Consider the following 21,650-nt stretch of genomic DNA (forward strand, 5'->3'; position numbering starts at 1 on the left):
TTTTTGATTACTGAGACTACAAGTCCACTCAGCCTTACTTCAGCCAATCACTCAAACAAGTTTGTTTACATTTGCAGGAGATAATGCTGCCAGCTTTTTGTTGACAGTGTCACCCGAAAGTGAGAACAAGTGTTTGTATGGCACTGTTGCAGCTGGCGTTGCAAGATATTTACATGCCAGATGTGCTAAAGATTCATATGTCCCTTCATGCTTCAACCACCATTCCAGGGGACACGCGTCCATGCTGATGACGGGTTCTGCTCTATAGTGATTCAAAGCAGAGCGGACCAATGCATGTTCATTTTCATCATCTGAGTCAGCTGTTGCTAGCAGAAGGTTGATTTTCTTTTTTGATGGTTTGGATTCTGTAGTTTCTGCATCGGTGTGTCGCTCTTTTAAAACTTCTGAAAGCATGCTCCACACCTTGTCCCTCTCAGATTTTGGACAGCACTTCAGATTCTGAAACCTTGTGTCAAGTGTTGTATCAATCTTTAGAAATCTCACTTTGGTACCTTCTTTGTGTTTTGTCAAAACTAGTGTGAAAGTGTTCTTAAAATGAACATGTGCTGGGTCATCATCCGAGACTGCTATAACATTAAATATATGGCAGAATGTGGGTAAAACAGAACAGGAGATGTACAATTCTCTCCCAAGGAGTCCAGTTACAAATTTAATTAACACATTATTTTTTTAAAGAGCATCATCAGCATGGAAGCATGTCCTCTGGAATGGTGGCCGAAGCATGAAGGGGCATACGAATGTTTAGCATATCTGGCATGTAAATACCTTGCAATGCCGGCTACAAAAGTGTCATGCAAATGCCTGTTCTCACTTTCAGGTGACATTGTAAATAAAAAGCAGTCAGCATTATCTCCTGTAAATGTAAATAAACTTCATTGTCTTAGCGATTGGCTGAATAAAAAGTATGACTGAGGCCATGGCTACACTTGCAAATTTGCAGCACTGCAGCAGGGTGTAAAAACACACCCTCTCCAGCGCTGCAAATTGCGGCGCTGCAAAGCGCCAGTGTGGTCAAAGCCCCAGCGCTGGGAGCTTTGTACGTTATTCCCCACAGGGAGGTGGAGTACGGACAGCGCTGGGAGAGCTCTCTCCCAGTGCTGGCGCTTTGACTACACTTAGCGCTTCAAAGCGCTGCCGCGGCAGCGCTTTGAAGTGCAAGTGTAGCCATAGCCTGAGTGGAGTTTTAGGCTCTAAAGTTTTACATTGTTTTCTTTTTGAGTGCAGTTATGTAACAAAAAAAATCTACATTTGAAAGTTACACCTTCACGATAAAGAGATTGCACTTCAGTACTTGTATGAGGTGAATTGAAAAATACTATTTCTTTTGGTTATCATTTTTACAGTGAAAATATTTGTAATCCAAAATAATAATATAAAGTGATCACTGTACACTTTGTATTCTGTGTTGTAGAAAATGTAGAAAAAAAATCTAAAATTATTTAATAAATTTCAACTGGAATTTTATTGTTTAACAGTGTGATTAATCATGATTAATTTTTAAAACTGCAATTAATTTTTTTGAGTTAATCGCATGAGTTAACTGCAATTAATTGACCGCCCTAAAATGTACCCTACTCATTTTGTTTTATTGTGTAAAACACATCTAATGCAGTTCTACTTCACGTGTTCCGAGTGTATGGTCTCCAGATACAACTCAAAATAATCCATGGAATTTGGAGACACATTGTATTTTTGGATAAAATGTAAAATCATGTCAGACTTCAGGGATACTGTATCAGTAGAGATCACAAAAAGGAGCTAACAGAAAAGGAAGCACACACTGTTGAATGTCTGTTGTACTATTTTACCTTATATATAGAATATGAATTTGCCACTAAGAGAAAACCTGAGAATTTCAGATAAAAATTTGCTCTCTCTCTTTTATCATCAAACCAGACACGGGGGGAATAAAAAGTGTAGACACTCAAAACTATGTTATATGTCTTAAAATATATAACTTTTATGGAAAAAAAAGAATTACAAAAAAGCTGCAAATGAACAGTTAAGGGATCCCTGCAATCACAATTTTCTGCTATCACACAATCTTTCATCACTCATCATAACCCTACCCCAATTTACACTTCCACCCAACCTAAACTTTGCCCTCTCTGTGTTCATTTGTGTGGAAACTTTGCTGTTGGATTTACATACTTGTTTTTCATGTTGCTTCCTACACCTGTAGAAGAGACTTCAAAAGGAACATAGTCCCATGTTACATTAAATTATATTAAAGTTCTATCAATTCATAGAATCATAGAATATCAGGGTTGGAAGGGACCTCAGGAAGTCATCTAGTCCAACCCCCTGGTCAAAGCAGGACCAATTCCCAACTAAATCATCCCAGCCAGGGCTTTGTCAAGCCTGACCTTAAAAAACTCTAAGGGGATTCCACCACCTCCCTAGGTAACCCATTCCAGTGTTCACCACTCTCCGAGTGAAAAAGTTTGTCCTAATATCCAACCTAAACCTCCCCCACTGCAACTTGAGACCATTACTCCTAGTTCTGTCATCAGGTACCACTGAGAACAGTCTAGATCCATCCTCTTTGGAACCCCCTTTCAGGTAGTTGAAAGCAGCTATCAAATCCCACCTCATTCTTCTCTTCTGCAGACTAAACAATCCCAGTTCCCTCAGCCTCTCCTCATAAGTCATGTGCTCCAGCCCCCTAATCATTTTTGTTGCCCTCCGCTGGACTCTTTCCAATTTTTCCACATCCTTCTTGTAGTGTGGGGCCCAAAACTGGACACAGTACTCCAGATGAGGCCTCACCAATGTCGAATAGAGAGGAATGATCACATCCCTCGATCTGCTGGCAATGCCCCTACTTATACAGCCCAAAATGCCGTAAGCCTTCTTGGCAACAAGGGCACACTGTTGACTCATATCCAGCTTCTCGTCCACTGTAACCCCTAGGTCCTTTTCTGCAGAACTGCTTCCTAGCCATTCGGTCCCTAGTCTGTAACAGTGAATGGGATTCTTCCGTCCTAAGTGCAGTACTCTGCACTTGTCCTTGTTGAACCTCATCAGGTTTCATTGTGGTAAGTAGATGTAATTTGTCTCATTGTGGTAAGTCAATGTAAGTAAATCCCCAGTGGTTTTATGAAATGTGTTGGTTACATTGGGCTGGAGTCTCCTGTCTGCCAGGGGGCAGGAGGAGTGCATGAGGTAGGTAAGGGATGCAGAGCCTGAGTCAGGAGAAGGAGGGGGCCATGTCTGCAGAGGGGAGGAGAGGAAGAAACATGGCAGAGCATGATGCTCTGCTGGTGAAAGATCTTCTGCCAGCAGCTTAAGTTAAAGCTTCCCCTCCCACCAATATTTTAAAATTTACAATGCGGCCAGGAAACTAAGATCAGATCCTCTCATCCCTATTCTGCATTGCATCTGAGCTCAAGCTGGGCAGAGTGGAGAACTCAGTCCACTGTATTTAGGCTTATGTAACTTTGCCAGTTTTTCTTTTTGACTACATTAATTATTGTGTCTATCAGCAAACATGTTAAGTCCCCCATCCTCCAACAGAAATGTTGTAGTATAACACAACACAACCAAGAAACCATAAACTCCTCTGAACAGTGTTCCTCACTCTGGCCCACCAGAGAGAGGGCTTACTGCAGCCTTGTCAAAAAAGGAAAAAGAGACAGACAAAGGGATGGCTGGCCTCAGATGGAGGAAAAGCCAAACATCCATTTATAGAATCATAGAATATCTGGGCTGGAAGGGACCACAGGAGGTCATCTAGTCCAATCCCTTGCTCAGAGCAGGACCAATCCCCAGACAGATTTTTGCTCCAGATCTCTAAATGGCCTTCTCAAGCATTGAACTCACAACTCTGGGTTTAGCTGTGTTAGCAAGATTGTCAGTTTCTCTGTTCCAGTGTTCCTTGTCTGAGCCTGGGAGCTTTCTATACCTATTTCCTCCTCAGGTTGTGAAGAGAGGAAAAGAGAGAGAGAGTGTCCTCCCCATTTCCTTTCCTTTACATCCTTGCTCTAATCAGCCCCTATTTAATCCCTCCACTGCCTACCTTAGTGGGGCATAAGTATGCCCATTCACTGGATCTGTATTTGATATGTCTTTGTAATTCCTTCATTTGCCCTCTCTCTCCAGAAAACTAAAACTAAGGGGCACTTCCCCTCAAATGAGGCCAATTAAACAAAACAAATGCAGTTTGTAAGTCAAGCCAAAAATGAGTCTGAAAATTATTTTCCAAAAAAATCTGACAAAGAACCTTTTTAATCACCAGAATTGTAAAACTCCTGTTTCTATTTTTTTCATCCAAACTAGTCAGGAAAAAAAACAACACCTACCCTGGGATAAGATGTGGTTTGTGAAATTTTAGGAGGGTTTGTTTCTTTATGGGAAATATAGGCCAACGATTCTTGAAAAATTGAATTTATAATGAGAAACTAGCTTTATCCTTAACTATGCAGTGGCTTCTTCCACCATATAATAGGAAATTTACGGATCTTTCTGATAGAACAAGAGAAAACACTCAAACCAAATTTTCTGTTTTATCCCCACAAACTAATGAGAAAGAAATATTTGTCTATGAAGGTTGTTGCATTTTGTTTCACTGGAAAATGGGATGCAGGATTTACTCATTCTCGTGGCAAAATGACTCTCTTACTGTTAACCAATTTGATGTTCATGCACAGGGCCCAAATATTGCCCTAGGTTGCTCCCACTGTGTTCTTTAATCATAGTTTATAAACTACATACTGCTTCCATTTACTTTCCTATGCTCCGTAAATATATATTCACGGGGTGAAAAATATCCAGTTCTGAATTGCAGTAATATGTGAATCTAAAAGATGGCGGGCTGAGGATTTAGAGTGAAATGTGAAAATAGAGACGTTATAATGAAAGGAGCCATAATGCCTAAAGTATAAAAGAAGCTAAAAGATCCCTTGCTAAGATCAATCTTCTTGCCTGAAATCCATTTAAAAATTGCCATAAAAGGTCTACAGTATTTTCTGAACTGATATCTGATGAAAGATCTAATGTAGATCATATTCTGGGAATTAAAATAATCTTTTCCATGTTATTAATAAATCTAAATTTTAGATCAGTTTGGATAAAACAGATGATCACCCTCTTACATAAGACATATTGCATGAATAAAAAACATCTTATCTAAGAATATAGCAGTAGGGATATATTACCGATCACCTGACCAGGATGGTGATAGTGACTCAGGCAGAGTAGAGAGGCTATTAAAAGAAAAAAACTCAATAATAATAATGGGGGATTTCAATTATCCCCATATTGACTGGGTACATGTCACCTCAGGACGGTATGCAGAGATAAAGTTTCTTGACACTTTAAATGACTGCTTCTTGGAGCAGCTGGTCCTGGAACCCACCAGAGGAGAAGCAATTCTTGATTTAGTTCCAAGTGGAGCACAGGATCCGGTCCAAGAGGTGAATATAGCTGGACCACTTGGTAATAGTGACCATAATATAATTAAATTTAATATCCCTGTGGCAGGAAAAACACCACAGTGGCCCAACACTATAGCATTTAATTTCAGAAAGGGGAACTACACAAAAGTAAGGAGGTTAAACAGAAATTAAAGGGTACAGCACCAAAAGTGAAATCTCTGCAAGCTGCGTGGAAACTTTTTAAAGACTCCATAATAGAGGCTCAACTTAAATATATACCCCAAATTAAAAATCACAGTAAGAGAACCAAAAAAGAGACATTGTTGCTAAACAACAAAGTGAAAGAAACAGTGAGAGGAAAAAAAGGAATCCTTTAAAAAGTGGAAGTTAAATCCTAGTGAGGAAAATAGAAAAGAGCATAAATACTGACAAATGAAATGTAAAAATATAATTAGTAAGGTCGAAAAAGAATTTGAGGAACAGTTTGCCAAAGACTCGAAAAGTAATAGCAATTTTTTTTAAGTACATCAGGAGCAGGAAGCCTGCTAAACAACCAGTGGGGCCACTGGATGATCGAGGTGCTAAAGGAGCACTCAAGGACGATAAGGCCATTGCGGAAAAACTAAATGAATTCTTTGCATCGGTCTTCACAGCTGAGGATGTGAGGGAGATTCCCAAATCTGAGCCATTCTTTTTAGGTAACAAATCTGAGGAACTGTCCCAGATTGAGGTGTCATTAGAGGAGGTTTTGGAATAAATTGATAAACTAAATAGTAATAAGTCACCAGGACCAGATGGTATTCACCCAAGAATTCTGAAGGAACTCAAATGTGAAATTGCAGAACTACTAATTGTAGTCTGTAACCTATCATTTAAATCAGCTTCTGACCAGATGACTGGAGGATAGCTAATGTGAAGCCAATTTTTAAAAAGGGCTCCAGAGGTGATCCTGGCAATTACTGGCCTGTAAGCCTGACTTCAGTACTGGGCAAACTGTTTGAAACTATAATGAAGAACAATATTGTCAGACATATAGATGAACATAATTTGTTGAGGAAGAGTCAACATGGTTTTAGTAAAGTGAAATCATGCCTCACTAATCTATTAGAATTCTTTGAGGGGGTGAACAACCATGTGGACCAAGGAGATCCAGTGGATACAGTGTACTTAGATTTTTCAGAAAGCCTTTGACAAGGTCCCTCTCCAAAGGCTCTTATTCAAAGTAATCTGCCACGGGATAAGAGGGAAGGTGGTCTATGGATTGGTAACTGGTTAAAAGATGGGAAACAAAGGGTAGGAATAAATGGTCAGTTTTCAGAGTGGAGAGAGGTAAATAGTGGTGTCCCCTAGGGGTCTGTTCTGGGACCAGTCCTATTCAACATATTCATAAATGATCTAGAAAAAGGGGTAAACAGGTGGCAAAATTTGCAGATTATACAAAATTACTAAAGATAGTTAAGACCCAGGCAGACTGTGAAGACCCACAATAGGATCTCTTAAAACTGGGTGATTGGGGAAAAAAATGGCAGATGAAATTTACTGTTGATAAATGCAAAGTAATACACACTGGAAAGCATAATCCCAACTATACATATAACACGATGGGGTTTAAAGTAGCTGTTACCACTCAAGAAAAAGATCTTGGCGTCATTGTGGATAGTTCTCTGAAAACATCCACTCAATGTGCAGTGGCAGTCAAAAAAGCGAACAGAATGCTGGGAATAATTAAGAAAGGGATAGATAATAGGACAGAAAATATCAAGTTGCCTCTATATAAATAAATGGTACACCCACATCTTGTATACTGTGTGCAGATGTGCTCACCCTATCTCAAAAAAGATATATTGGATTGGAAAAGGTTCAGAAAAGGGCAACAAAAATGATTAGGGGTATAGAATGACTTCCATATGAGGAGAGATTAATAAAACTGGGACTTTTCAGCTTGGAAAAGAGACGTCTAAGGGGAGATATGATTAGGTCTATAAAATCATAACTGGTATAGAGAAAGTAGATAAGGAAGTGTTGTTCACTACTTCTCATAACACAAGAACTAGGGGTCACCAAATGAAATTAATAGGCAGCAAGTTTAAAACAAATAAAAGGAAATATTTCTTCACACAATGCACAGTCAACCCAGTCAACACAACCGAATCCTTGCCAGGGGATGTTGTGAAGGTCAAGAACCATAACAGGGTTCACAAAGAACTAGATAAATTAATGGAGGATAGGTCCATTAATGGCTATTAGTCAGGATGGGCAGGAATGGTGTCCCTAGTCTCTGCCAGAAGCTGGGAATGAGCGACAGGGGATGGATCATTTGATGATTACCTGTTCTATTCATTTCCTCTGGGGCACCTGGCACTGGCCACTGTCAGAAGACAGGAACTGGGCTAGATAGACCCTTGGTCTGACCCAGTAGGGCCATTCTTATGTTCTTAAGAGGGTGATCATTTCTTGGTGGACTCTCCTGACTGAATAACTTTCCCTGAAATTTACAAAAGGGAATATGAAAGTAACTAATCTTACCATTAGTTATAGGTGTATCTTTACAAACCAATTTTTTTATGAGAGTCACTCATGCTTTAGGGCATCGACTGATAATGTATGTGTGTGTGTGGGGGGAGGGGAATAAAGAATTTTCTTCTCTCAGTCAATCTACAATACTACAAAAATAACTCAGTGTGTTATGTTTTTTCTCTCTTTTTTACTTTCCTCTAAAGCATCAGGTCCTAGTTATTGCTAGAGGCAAGATGCAAGACTAGATGGATCAATGATCTGATTCAGCATGACATAAATCCTATCTATCTACATTACCAACAGATATGTTCTCTTCTCCAACCCCCCATTATATCAGATAATTGCTTTTTAAAAGGGCAACACTTTAATTTTGTAAAAAGTAAAGATATTTGCTTAACCTATAACCTATTGTCAGGGTCCTGATTTCCTTCTAATAAAAGAAAACATGAATAAAATTCCTTGTTTTCCGTATATTGGGAATATGCTATTTTAGCAAGATTTAAACCTCACAATAGCAAAATTTTCCATTGGCCTTTTATCTTGACAGAAATGCTGTGAAACAGATTTTAGAAAATTGAAGCAAAATTCTATATGAATCAAATGGAGACATGTTGGGAGTGAAAAATTACAGTGAAAAATAAGTAGCCTCAACCCACCCTAGAATGGAAAAATTTTTAATGTCATTTTAAAACATGCTCAAGAGTATATATTACACTGGGCACTATTCTTTCAAGGTTACCTTAGACAAAGAGAAAGACCTGAGGAAAAACTAGCACAAGGTAAAGGGTTTATTTCAAACTATTCTCCACCTGATTACTAAATAGTACGGTAACCTACTGGTATGACCTGGACATTGATGCATTAATGATATCTCTTTCATCTATTTCCTCGGAACTGGGAGGTAATAAATGGATGTTCTAAAGAAAACATGATCAATTTATAATGCAATCTTTTTAAACCTACCTGTTTTGACAAAACAGGTAAACTGTGGTTCTGCTGCGAAAAGTGCATCCTTAGGTTCAATGTTTATTGCCTCTCAATAATTCCAGATGAAATTAGTGCAGTTTAATACATTGAGATTTTTTTCCTTGTCTTTGGGCCCTATAACTCGGTCTGGGATATGAACTCTTACTGAATTCCTTTCTGCTTTCATACCATTCTTAGTAACCCAGATCCATATGAGGTGTATTACAGGTATAATTAACAGCAGGAACCATGCATATCACTGAATTCAAATCTTCATTAATGGTAGAATGGGCACATACAAATATTGAAAAGAAGGCCTATGAATAAAGGTCTATCAGAAAGCTTCCCTTTGTTAGTGTGCCCTAAAATAGCTTCTTCTAAAGAGCTAACTATTTCTCTTCCCCTGGCATGTTCTTCGCAAACTCCATGTTTAAGAAAGGAAATTGCTATCATTACTACCACTATAGTACATATTCTTATACATAAACACATACATTCCCCAATTACTGCCCTGGAATGCATGAGTGGGGCTCCCACCGCAGTCTATGGAAACTGATCCTGAGCAAAATGGGGAAGATTGAGCGATGAACAGAAAACACATTGCAGTTGGTTGATGTTAGGTACCTTATTTCTTTGTTGATTGCATCTAGTTGCTCCTGAAGCATCATGGCCAGAGTCTGGGCATCTGAATGCCCACTTGGTGACAGAAGATCCATGGAGCTAAAAATAGTTTCTCTATCATCGTCATCAATATCAGACATTTCGGTGTCACTTTCAAATGTGTGGCTGCTCAAGACTCCAATCTGCTGAGTTCTGTTCCACTCATGATCCCCAAGAGATTTCACCTAAGCAAAAATTTACAAAATGCATATGGTGTAGTCTAAGAAACTATTTCAAAATTAGCTTGCTGGAAAATGGAAAAGATGAAGTATTAACATTTTAAAATATTGACTCTGTGATTATTAATCCCTTTCTTATTTGTAACAACATTAATGATAGATTTATTTGATAGGAATAAAGATGCTGTAAAGTTCTTTCATATGGTTTCTACTGCAATTCAGCATTAACAAAGGAAGAGATTTTCAAAGGTGTCGTCCAGTTAGGTTTCCAACTCCCACTGAACTTGAATATCTCCCTCTGCGCTATTAGTGTTGGCTGCTATACAGTAGTGGATGTACTTGTAGATTTGCATGGAAAAATCCTATTGTTTGCTGAGAAAATGACACAATTTGTAACCCCATTGAGTATCTTCTACAAACACTGAGGTATACTGTCATATCCCAGTATCGAGATTTCAATTGTTAACATGAACTATTAATACCATATGCAATAAAAAGAAGATATCCTATAAGCTGTCAGCAAACTAGTTAGTTAAAGCACTTTTGCGGTGCATTATTCATGCCAGTATTTAATGCTGTCATTGTTTAGGAATACATTGAAATAATGCATGCAAAAAAGCTTGCAGTGTTTCACAAGTGAAAACAATTCAATGGTTAACCTTTGGTTCATCTCTCCGGACCCCCATACGACCTCTTCTGGGTCGCCTTATCACTTTAGTTGACCTGTAGTCGGACTGGCTATCAACCAAGGAACCCACAGAATACCTCAGTTCTGCTGACGTGTCAAGGTGAGATCTGAAAAAGGATTGAGGCAGAGATAATAGGTAAATTCAAATAACAGTAATGATAATACAGTGCCTTTCATTCTAGGGTCTCAGACCTTTATTGACATTAATTCATTAAGCCTTGCAAGAGAAACTACATTGGGGACACAATTCAGTGAACATTTTCTAAACATATTGTGGAGTAATAAAGGAAATAAATCTTGATCCTTTTTATATTAAAGAATTAAATAACAGACCACAACAGGCCAGGTCTGCAGCTGGTGCAAATTGGCAGAGCTCCAATGAAGTCAATCAGCAGAGTCGGGTCAACATTAAGCATTTTTGCATACCCCACCCTAAACACTTCTGTAGTATTACTTTTCTGTGTAAGCAATTGTTGCCATGATAACGTTATGTGATCATGAATGAAAAGAAAAATGAATCAATCTGCTTATTAAGACATGCTCTACATTATGATAATGTTAGTCAACTTCTCAATGATATAAAGGTTTATGGTTTGATCGGAATGCTACATATCTGGTACTATGTTAATAGATTAAACTAATACAACTGATACAGCCTAACAATCTTGGCTTCCACAAGTGCGTTTGGGGCATGACTCTGGCTTTTAAACCATTGGCTACATTACAGGGCTGGGGATGAGGATGGTCTAAGCTTCAGGACAACAATGGAAGAATTGTGGCTGCCAAGTCAGAATTCTTCCTAGTTTTCCTGGGGGTGTGTGCATGCTAGAGTGGAAACACTGCCACTCATTGATGCAATGCGGCATTCCCTTCCTGCCCCACATCAGTTTTGCTGGCTGGTGGGGACTGTGGGGGAAGGACACAGACTATGTTCCCCTTCCTTGACTCTTTTCAGGAGGTTAGTACCCGTGACAGAACTAACCTAGGGCAGTGCTTGTACCTCCCAGACCCGTCACAGTTGCTGCTCGTGGTGGGAAATAAGGGGAGTGAAGTCTCCATGCACCCTCTGAGCATTCTTGAACAGTCATGAAGATTTGGCCACATTTTGGCCTTAGCAAAAGGATGCACTTGGCATGATAACATTAGAGAAGTAGAATGTAATGTTACAAATAATGTAGTGATGATACTTCATCAGTATCAAAGTACAACACGTTATTACTACTTGTTTGTTTGTTTATGGTATCTCCTAAAGAGATATGTCTCCAGGCAGACAGGAAGGAATGGTCTGTGCTCTCTGGAACTGGCAGTCTGAAGACTGACACACAGACAGAAAGCAGTTAGGGGGAAAGGGCAGATCATCTTTGTATTTGTTTTAGCATGTGGCAAATATACTATTGCATCTATCATCTTTCATTGTACTAAGTTGAATGGAGAAAAGAGAATGGTTAAGAAAAGTAAGTTGTTACTCCTACACAGAAGGATTTCTTAAAAAATAACATATATGTTATAAATAACAACAGTGAAATGAGAATGTTATCTGACTACTTGCATTTCTGTAGTAGTCAAGAAAGTTACTCTATCTAGAATGCACATGAAAAATATACCTCCATATTTAAATTTTAATTCCTTTCAAACTGGAAAAAAAAAAAAGCTTGTGACCATCTTCCTTAAAAGGTTCACAGCAAGGTTAATAATCAGTTTTCAAGAAACAAAATAGGATTTTTATCCCTCAAAATATTACCTTCAGCTCAGTGGAAGAATGTTGCCCAAGAAAATAATGGCTTTAATATTTAGAGATGAAAGCTGTCTAAGTAAAGGTATGACTGATTTCCAAAATGAAGGTAATTGTTGCATCGCAAGAGAGCAGGAACAAAGTTCAGCATTCAATGTGATCCCAAGCAGAGAGAAAGAGCGTGTGTGTGTATGCATATGCGTTTATTCATTCCCAGCATGCTCTTATATACAATATGGTAAGCAATCACAATTGCTAATTAATTAATTAAACCCACACAGCCACAGCTGTAACCCATAGGGTAATTATCATCCTACACACCTGTCTGACTTATCATCCTATTTACAATTAGCTGGCCAATAAGAATGAGCCCAAGACCAGCCCTTCACACACAGTTCCCAACCCAGAAGCCTAAACAATCTCAGCATCTCACATTCTATTCCCACATCTCCCCCCTTTATTCACAATCAAAAGAAGAGGGAAAAGGAAAACAAGATAAAAACATTCGCCAAACATTTCCAACTTATAACAACATAACACCACAATCTATCACAAGCCAAAATTAAAACTTTATAAAGCCAACCCATATAACCATGCAATCCTTAACATATAACCCCAACAACACCAAACAAAAACAAGACACAACAAATAAATAGTGCAAACTCTGCAGGATTCCCCCCTTCCCAATAGAAACATCCCTCAGATGTCAGGTGATCAGACTGACACTGAGGGATGGGGGGGTCCTAGAGAAAATACATAACCACATAAAAATCTTAACAACACAACAAAAATTCTGGCCAGAAGACATCACAAAACAAAAACACAAAACATAAATCTTAATAATAATTGCATGGTACACTAAATGCTATGCAGCCAGCACAAAATTTCTTACAAGCACAGCAAAATTATCTCAAACAAATAAATCAGTCACGAAGGATCAAAACAAGAGAAAAAAAAATAAAAAAAAATCCTGGCATAGCTCTTCAAGTCTCTCAAAATTAAGATGCCTTCTTCCTTCACAAGATAACAAGTGATAGAATTGTAGAAACTAAAAAACAGTTGTAACTTTAACTCTCCAGTATAGCTTCTCTAACACAATTTTCTCCATTCTCATCATGTCAGATACAGTGAACCTATACTGGCTTATTCAAATTAAGTCAGTGGCTAAGAGAATGTTTCTTTCTTCTTCTATTGCTTTCACAGCCAGGTAAAAGCAGCTTAATCCAACACAGCCCAAGTGTTTAGGCTGCACCTTCATTTTTACCAAAGACTTGAGTTAAGCTGAGGAGATCTTTTACTTCAAAGTCTCACAACCTTGCAGTCATTCAAAGGCCATTGTCATGAGCAATTTCAATTAGTCTCAGGTCAGATGGTTGATATCTTAACTCTTGTCCCAACAAAGCATTGAGCTGATCTAACAATTCCTGAGCTTCAGTTGTTACAAGCATTTCAATCATCGTGTGATCGGGGACAGGCGCCGGGTCCTGCTCGGGGCCACAGGCACCTTATAAAACATTTCTTAAAAGCCTGCCGCATTTAAAAATAAACAAACCGCGCGCGCTGCCGCCGCCGCCCCGCACCACCCACTCCTGCTCCTAAACCCGCTGCGCTGCTCCCCTCGGCGTGATACAATAATCACTTTAAATAAACCAATCTTTTACTCCGGATTATCTTCAGATTTTCACGCCATGGAGATTATAGTCCAAGATGATCAAGATCTACGCCGCGCCGGGAAGGAGACAGGGGAGGCGGGACGAAGGCAGGCGGCTGGGTCACAGCTCCTGCTGCTCTGCGATGCATATCACCGTCCTTTCTTCCGCTGATGCAGCGGTTCCCATGGTAGCTGCTCACCTCTGAGTTCGGGTGTGCCTCCCTTTTCAGACGCCCTGCAGCTTGCTGCTCAACACTGAGCTCAGGTGCGCCCCTCTTTTCGGACGCCCTGCGGCTCCCAGCCGCTCGACACTGAACTCAGGTGCGTCCTTCTTTTTCGGACGCCCTGCGGCCGCTGCTCGACACTGAGCTCAGGTGCGCCCTTCTTTTCGGACGCCCTGCGGCTCCCAGCCGCTCGACACTGAGACTCAGGTGCGTCTCCTTTTTTTTTTTTTTTTTTTTTTTTTCAGGCCACCGATACTATTGCCCGCAGCTTCTCCACCATTTGTTGCATCGCAAGAGAGCAGGAACAAAGTTCAGCATTCAATGTGATCCCAAGCAGAGAGAAAGAGCGTGTGTGTGTATGCATATGCGTTTATTCATTCCCAGCATGCTCTTATATACAATATGGTAAGCAATCACAATTGCTAATTAATTAATTAAACCCACACAGCCACAGCTGTAACCCATAGGGTAATTATCATCCTACACACCTGTCTGACTTATCATCCTATTTACAATTAGCTGGCCAATAAGAATGAGCCCAAGGCCAGCCCTTCATACACAGTTCCCAACCCAGAAGCCTAAACAATCTCAGCATCTCACATTCTATTCCCACAGGTAATCATTCAGAAAATCACATTTATGCTAAAATCATAGAATCATAGAATATTAGGGTTGGAAGAGACTGCAGGAAGTCATCTAGTCCAACCCCCCGCTCAAAGCAGGACCAACCCCAACCCCATCCCAGCCAGGGCTTTGTCAAGCCAGGCCTTAAAAACCTCTAAGGACGAAGATTCCACCACCTCCCTAGGTACTTTTCTTAACCATTCCAATAGTCTATAATAGCTGTAAAATCTGTAATACTATTAGAATATTAATGTAATCCCCACTTCCCCATTCCAGATATGTATTCTATAAATAGATTTGAACAGCTGTTCACTTTCACTACAGGATCACTTATTTTGAACTAAAATAAATTGTTGCCTAGAAGAATGAAGCATTAGTCTAAATTTTAGCACCACCACATTAGTCGGAAAGTGGGAGCAACTGGTATTGTTAAAATGCAACCACCTGATGGCTGTTCAATGACATAAGACCATAAACTGCATCTCCAGTGAGCATGGAGTGCAGAATCAGAATCTGGGTGATCTCAGCTGGAATTCCTACTAGGAAAAAACACAACTGCAGTTATTAACAGTTTCTCCAGAGAGATCAGAGACATGGAGAAAGGACTGTCCTCTTACATACAGAGATAGATCCTTCTCTAGCAGGAAAAAGGTACATTGGCTGTATGATGTGGGGAAGCTTGTTTGCTAAAAGGCTAAGATTGCACGAGGTATTACTACTCTGTTGGAAGGAAGAAACTGTTCCTCAAGATTTTAAAGATGTTCGTTTCATCCAACTCTACAAAAACAAAGGAGTCAGAAGTGACTATAAAAGCCACAGAGCTATATCTTAACATCGTGAGAAAAATCTTAAGCTGTATACTTTTACCTAGACTTCAAACTTCAGCTGAGAATAATCTATCCTGAGAGCCAATGTGGCCTCTGCTCGGGAAGGCCCAGCATAGACATGGTCTTCTCTGGAAGACAACTGCAGGAAAAGTGCAGAGAGAAACGTAGTCCACTGTATGTGGCTTTTATAGATTTAACAAAAGCCTTGGACATGAAGAAGTTGGTCTGAAGAAGCTTGTGTGACGTTGCACTCTATATGATTATATGAAAGTATGCTGATGAGTGTGAACATAATGTAACTAAAATATGATTCATGCAAAAGGCCTCTTCTAAGGTATCATTACAAAGCTTATAATCTACTGAGTGTGGTCATCTTATTTGTATAAATGTATCACTCTTGTATCTGAAACTAGAAATATAAAATATAACTTGCAGGGCCTATTGTAATTATGCAAAGTGTGGGCCATTAATAGTGGTTTGGAATCTTGATGGTTCCCATTAACCAGGACAATTGACTGTAGATGGCTCTGTTTTACTCCTGTATACGTGTGCGCTGGGATGTGGGTAATGAAGTGTTACAGTGACATGTGATCATGTCACTTGAACTGAAATCCATCTTTAAACTGGTGCTTTTCCATTGAGGAGGAGAGGGTGGGAACCCAGAGAGGGACAAAGGATTCCCGCCTTATGCAAAAGATATATAAGTGGGTGGAAGAGAACAAAGGGGGCAGCCATCATGAGAAATCCCCTAGCTACCAGCTGAGCTGGAACAAGGGCTGTACCAGGGGAAAGGATTGTGCCCAGACTAGGAAGGCGTCCAGTCTGTGAAAGAAACTTATTGAAACATCTCTGAGGGTGAGATCTTATCTGTACTGAGTTCTATTACTCTACTAGGCTTAGACTTGCTATTAGGCTTAGACTTGCGTGTTTTATTTTGTTTGGTAATTCACTTTGTTCTGTCTGTTACTACTTGGAACCACTTAAATCCTACTGTCTGTATTTAATAAAATCACTTTTTACTTATTAATTAACCCAGAGTACATATTAATACCGGGGGGCTGTGCATCTCTCTCTATCAGTGTTATAGAGGGAGAACAATTTATGAGTTTACCCTGTGTAAGTTTATACAGGGTAAAACAGATTTATTTGGAGTTTGGACAGGAACACTTCTATAAGCTGCTTTCAGTTAAGTCTGCAGCTTTGGGGCATGTGGTTCAGTCCCTGGGTCTGTGTTGGAGCAGACTGGAGTGTCTGGCTTAACAGGACAGGGTGCTGGAGTCCCAGGCTGGCAGGGAAAGCAGGGGCAGAAGAGTTGTGGCACATAGGTTGGTAGTTCCCAAGGGGGTTTCTGTGATCCAACCCATCACAGCTTGGTTGTCCACCTATATTGCTAAACCTTGTGAAATTCTTACACAATGGCATGAAAGCAACTGTAATGTACAAAAACCAAGAGTCTGACTCATTTAACATCAACAATGGAGTGAAGCAGGGTTGCGTACTGGCTCCTACATTATTTAATACTTTTTTACTTCTCATTCCTGCTTCAACATGCATCCCATGATGCTGGAGAGGATGTCTATCTTAGCACTGGACATGATGGAGGTTAGTTTAACATTGCAAGGTTCAGAGCCAAGACGAAGGTGAAGGAGACCATCATAAGGGACCTGTTGTTTGCAGATGATGCAGCCCTTGTGGCTCACAGTGTTGATGCCCTACAGTATCTTATTACCAAGTTCTCTGATTCATGCAAAATCTTTGGGCCAGCAATACGTGTGAAGAAGACTGTTATCATGCACCAAGGCTCTTCAAAACCAGTTCCAGATATCATCTTACATGGTATTCGTTTGGATGGTATTGAGCAATTTTGCTATCTTAGCTCTACTATTACCAGCATTGTAGATCTTCTTGCTGAGCTCACTAGTAGAATTGGCAAATCAGCCAGGAACTTTTCAAGACAAAGCCTGGAACAATAACAAATTGTCAACTAAGTGAAAATCTGTATTTATGTGAGATGTGTTTTATCCACTCTTCTATATGGCTCAGAAACATGGATGACTTATGCCAAACATACCAAAAGATTAAACAGCTTTTATATCAGATGCTTGCTTCAAGTAAGATGGCAAGACAGGGTAACAAATGTGGAACTGTTAAATTGTGCTGATATGTCATCCATGGGAACATTGATTAGTAAGAAAAGACTCAGGTGGCTTGGACATGTCAAGTGAATGCCAGAATACAGGATCCCAAAGAGCGTGTTGTGCTCATGAAGGGTCTAGAAAGAGGCAGACTGCTGCATAGATTTTGGGATGCTTGTAAAGATGACTTAAGTATCCTTTGGAATCTCTCTGAATGATTGGGAAAGGAGAGCGGAATGCCGCTCTGGTTGGCGGAGACAGCTTGTAGATGGAGTGAAGTGTTGCAAGGCAGACTGGATCAAGATTTGTGATGACCGGCATCTAAGGAGGAAAGAATCTGCTGCTTGGATTCAGAGCACTGTTAGGGTGTGAGTGTGCCCTACCTGTGGACAGGACTGTTACTCACGCATCGAACTCAGCAGCTATCAAAGAACTCATCGGCACATACACCATGCTCTGTAAAGAGCAATAGTGCCATTTATTACATGTACTGTGCCAATTCTGTGAACAACAAATCAAGGTTCATTGTCCAAAGCTGCCAATATGGTACCTTTAACCAACAATAAATATTCTACAGCAAGACAAAAAGGAAGACAGTTACCATATACTCTGAAGTATGAAATAAGAGCCATAAACAATTCCAGAGACATATGTTGGAAAATATGTCTTAGGGTTTAGTTCCTAGGTACAGCGTATGTCAGATCCCTATAGTCATAAATGCCGAGTCTCCTATTTTTTTCCTTCATAAATCATAATGGGCAAGTAGATTTTGTGCTTGAGCTGGTAAATATTAGTGACAACCTTGAAAAGCTGTTATAACCTGTGCGGATGTTCCTATAATAAAAAAATCCTTGTTGTTTTGAGTACTTCAGAATAGTTTGATTTTAGCTTTAAATGAACTAACTTCTTAGTGTGTTATGTCAGAAATGGTTATTCTAAACATAATGCAAAGAAAATGAAAATTAAATCAATGATGTGATTTGCATTCCATTTCCCAAACATATTTATGTTTAAAATTAAATTTGAATTGAACATACAACTTTGAAATAAAATTACTGATTACAAACTATGAGAATGACTTATTAATTCTTCCAGAGCACAAACTACAAATAATTTCAAAAGCTTCACATTCCTAATGTAAATTGAAAAATTCAAGATAATACACTGCAAACATACTGTGGGCTATTTTGCACACCCATCAGGGTATTCAGTGTGAATTTTTGTGTAGTCTCTTTTTGGAGGCTCTTGAAAATCCTTATGGTTCAATGGAAAATTGCGCCTGGAAGACACATGCACCGTTAGGACCCTTTAAATTATGACCGAGTGCATGACTTACAGTAGTGGGATGTGAATGCATTCACCCTTTAGGCGTATGTGTCTGAAAAACGTGGCACCCATTCTGAATTAGGTCAGAGAGTGTACACAATGCCTGTCAGCTCTGCAATGTGACGGCAGACAGTAGGAGGCAGCCCAGATTCCAGTCTCCAGCCAGTAGACATTCATCTACTGTCCAGCCTCATAATGTCACATAAGCCCATGTTGTATCCTCCTTGTTGAAAGACCAGCCTATATAATGGAGGTGTGGTTTTGGGATGAGTTCTCCTCCCTCCATTCCTGAGAGGTGGAAGAATTCAAGTACAAGTGGAGGGATCTCAGCATCAGGAATTCGCTGTATTACCCACACTCAGCGAAGAGTTCCAGCAGCAGCAGCTTTGTAAGTGTGGGAATAGGGATCAGGAAGTAAACAATTTTAGAATGCACTGCTGAATTCTCGGGGCACAGCTGTAAGGCAGCTCACGTCGCTCAGACAGCACCTAGCCACCAGCTATGAGGATGTGCTCACAGAAGCCAGCAAGGCAGTGAGTGACAAGACAATAAGACTGCTGATCCCCCATGATGGTGAGAGGTCGCAGGTAAGCAGCTACACCTGGGGCAGTGACCATTGTGCCAGGTGCTGAGATTTGTCCAGCAGTTCTCTCCATTTAAGCAGATATGTGGTTTTCTACTCTAGAAAAACAAACAGTATCACTATGAAGTGCTTCATACAGCTTGACACAGAGCGTATGTTGCAATTAAACACTGTTGCTCAGTTCTATCCTGCTTGTGTAGCAGTTTCCCCATCTCTGAAATGGGGGTTATACTTACCAGTTTCATAGTGGTGTTGCTAGGCTGAATTATGGTTTAATGTCTATAAAGCACTCTGAGATCCTCATGAGAAAGGCGCTATATAAAACTTGTGTGTGTGTGTGTCCACATAACTTAAGTTTCAAAAGAACAAAGTAAGAAACCATTATAACAATTAACAAGCTTGAGCCCATTACATTAATTTATATTTCTCCTTATATATCAAATAAACACAGCATAAATAAAATAAAATAAAGGATATAAGAAAGTAAAAAAAAGAGTTTAAAACAAGCATTGAGCAATGTCTCTCAGAAACATGAGGGTGTATAGTAGCTTATGCAGGCAAATATAACAGCATTCAAGGAAAAATAACTTGATTCAGATTACATTTTCCTCAATTTAATTTTGTACCATGTGTTTTGGCTAACAAATCCTAAACTTTAACATATTAAGCTCGCAAGTCATGAAATGAAGGCAGGAGAAACAGAGGTGTTAATTTTATTTTAAAGGACATCTTTGGACTGAAGGGAAAATTATTCTATTATTCTATAACCATAGCAACGGCTTTCCCAAATAATTTATCTTCAGCTATCAGTAGCACACAAGATTTGTATTAAAAAGCTCATGTTTCATTATTAGTTAGTTCCTGATCCTTCAACAAACTTTGGCAGACAGATCATTGTGCCTGCGAGGAACTCTGCTGAATTTTGCCTGCACAATAAGCTGAAGGATCAGGGCCTTACTGTATGCACTAAGCAAAACCTTGTTAACTGTCACTTAAGGGAAAAATAACAGTTAGATATAATTGTTGGCGTACGACTCTAAATTTGTTAATCAATTCTAGTGTTAAACTTGGCAACTGGAATTCTATTTTCAGACTTTCCTGGAAATTATTGAAGTATTTTTGTATAATTTTAGAAGTATAACATAGTTTAAAACAGATTTGATTCTGATCTTAGCAATATGGGAATACATACTCACTTATGTTAGGCCCCAGCTATATTATGAAAAACAATCAAAACGGACAATCGTAACCATTGAACAGCTAACTTTAAAAAAATATTTTAATGTGTATTGAAAACACATCCTTGTTATAAAGTCTTGAACAATCTTTACATGTTGTCTTGAAGTTCAATTACTTTACCTTGACAATGTAGGTTCAATTAAAGAGCCAGCCCTTATTTTCAACTGGTCAAGTTCAGATCTCAGTTTGTCAATTTCTTCTGACAATCTTTCCTGAAAAAAGGAGAAGCGTTTTTAAGAGGAGTTGTACTGAATATAAAACTGTAAAAGAATTGGTTACTGACTTCTAAAATAGTAAATAAATTCAGCCATAGTCTCCTTTTGATGACCCCATGCAAATGCCATTACTGTTAATAATGCCTGTGCATTGCGAGAAGGCTGTTTAGTACTCCTCACTATTTCCTCACAAGCTGGAAGGAACTTTCTGAACGGCTCATGCCTGAAAATTACATTTTTTTTAATGCAACTTGTGTTAGAAAAGAAGAAACTAAAACAATAGTTTAGGTCTGAAAAGGCAAAGTAAACACCATTTACCGTGGATGATGACTTGAAAGAAGCACTAATAGCAAAATTAGGCTGATATGAAAAAATGCTGAGGAATGCGCTTCCAAAAATATGTGGAATGGTGGCATATGATGCTGCCATTGCTAGAAATGACTATTACCAACCAACCAAGTAATGAATAACTTGCAAACCAGGTAAGACCATGATTCAAGCCCGTGCTTAAGTCCATCTCTCATCAGCCCTCAGGTATTTAACTTTAAGCATGTAGTTAAGTCCCACTGATTTACGGCTCCAATTCAGCAAGGTACCTAAGTACACACGTAGCTTTATGCTTGTGAGTAATCCCCTTCTTTAAAGATAGGCAGAGGTTTAAGAGTCTTGCTGAATTGGGGCCTTAAGG

At 39.4% G+C, this 21,650-nt stretch overlaps 1 protein-coding gene across 5 annotated transcripts in view; it reads right to left on the reverse strand.

Annotated features, from left to right (window-relative positions):
* PPFIA2 (PTPRF interacting protein alpha 2) overlaps window positions 1-21,650 on the reverse strand; it is a 677,602-nt gene that overhangs the window by 82,568 nt on the left and 573,384 nt on the right. For all 5 annotated transcript variants that reach the window (XM_044979837.1, XM_044979845.1, XM_044979876.1 and 2 more), the window contains 3 exons: window positions 20,868-20,959; window positions 10,378-10,513; window positions 9,504-9,724 (listed from right to left, as the gene is read on the reverse strand). In XM_044979837.1, the coding sequence (XP_044835772.1) occupies window positions 9,504-9,724; window positions 10,378-10,513; window positions 20,868-20,959 (449 nt within the window). The remainder of the gene's footprint in view (window positions 1-9,503; window positions 9,725-10,377; window positions 10,514-20,867; window positions 20,960-21,650) is intronic.

Source organism: Mauremys mutica, chromosome 1 (genome assembly GCF_020497125.1).
Source record: "Mauremys mutica isolate MM-2020 ecotype Southern chromosome 1, ASM2049712v1, whole genome shotgun sequence".
NCBI classification, from domain to species: Eukaryota; Metazoa; Chordata; order Testudines; family Geoemydidae; genus Mauremys; species Mauremys mutica.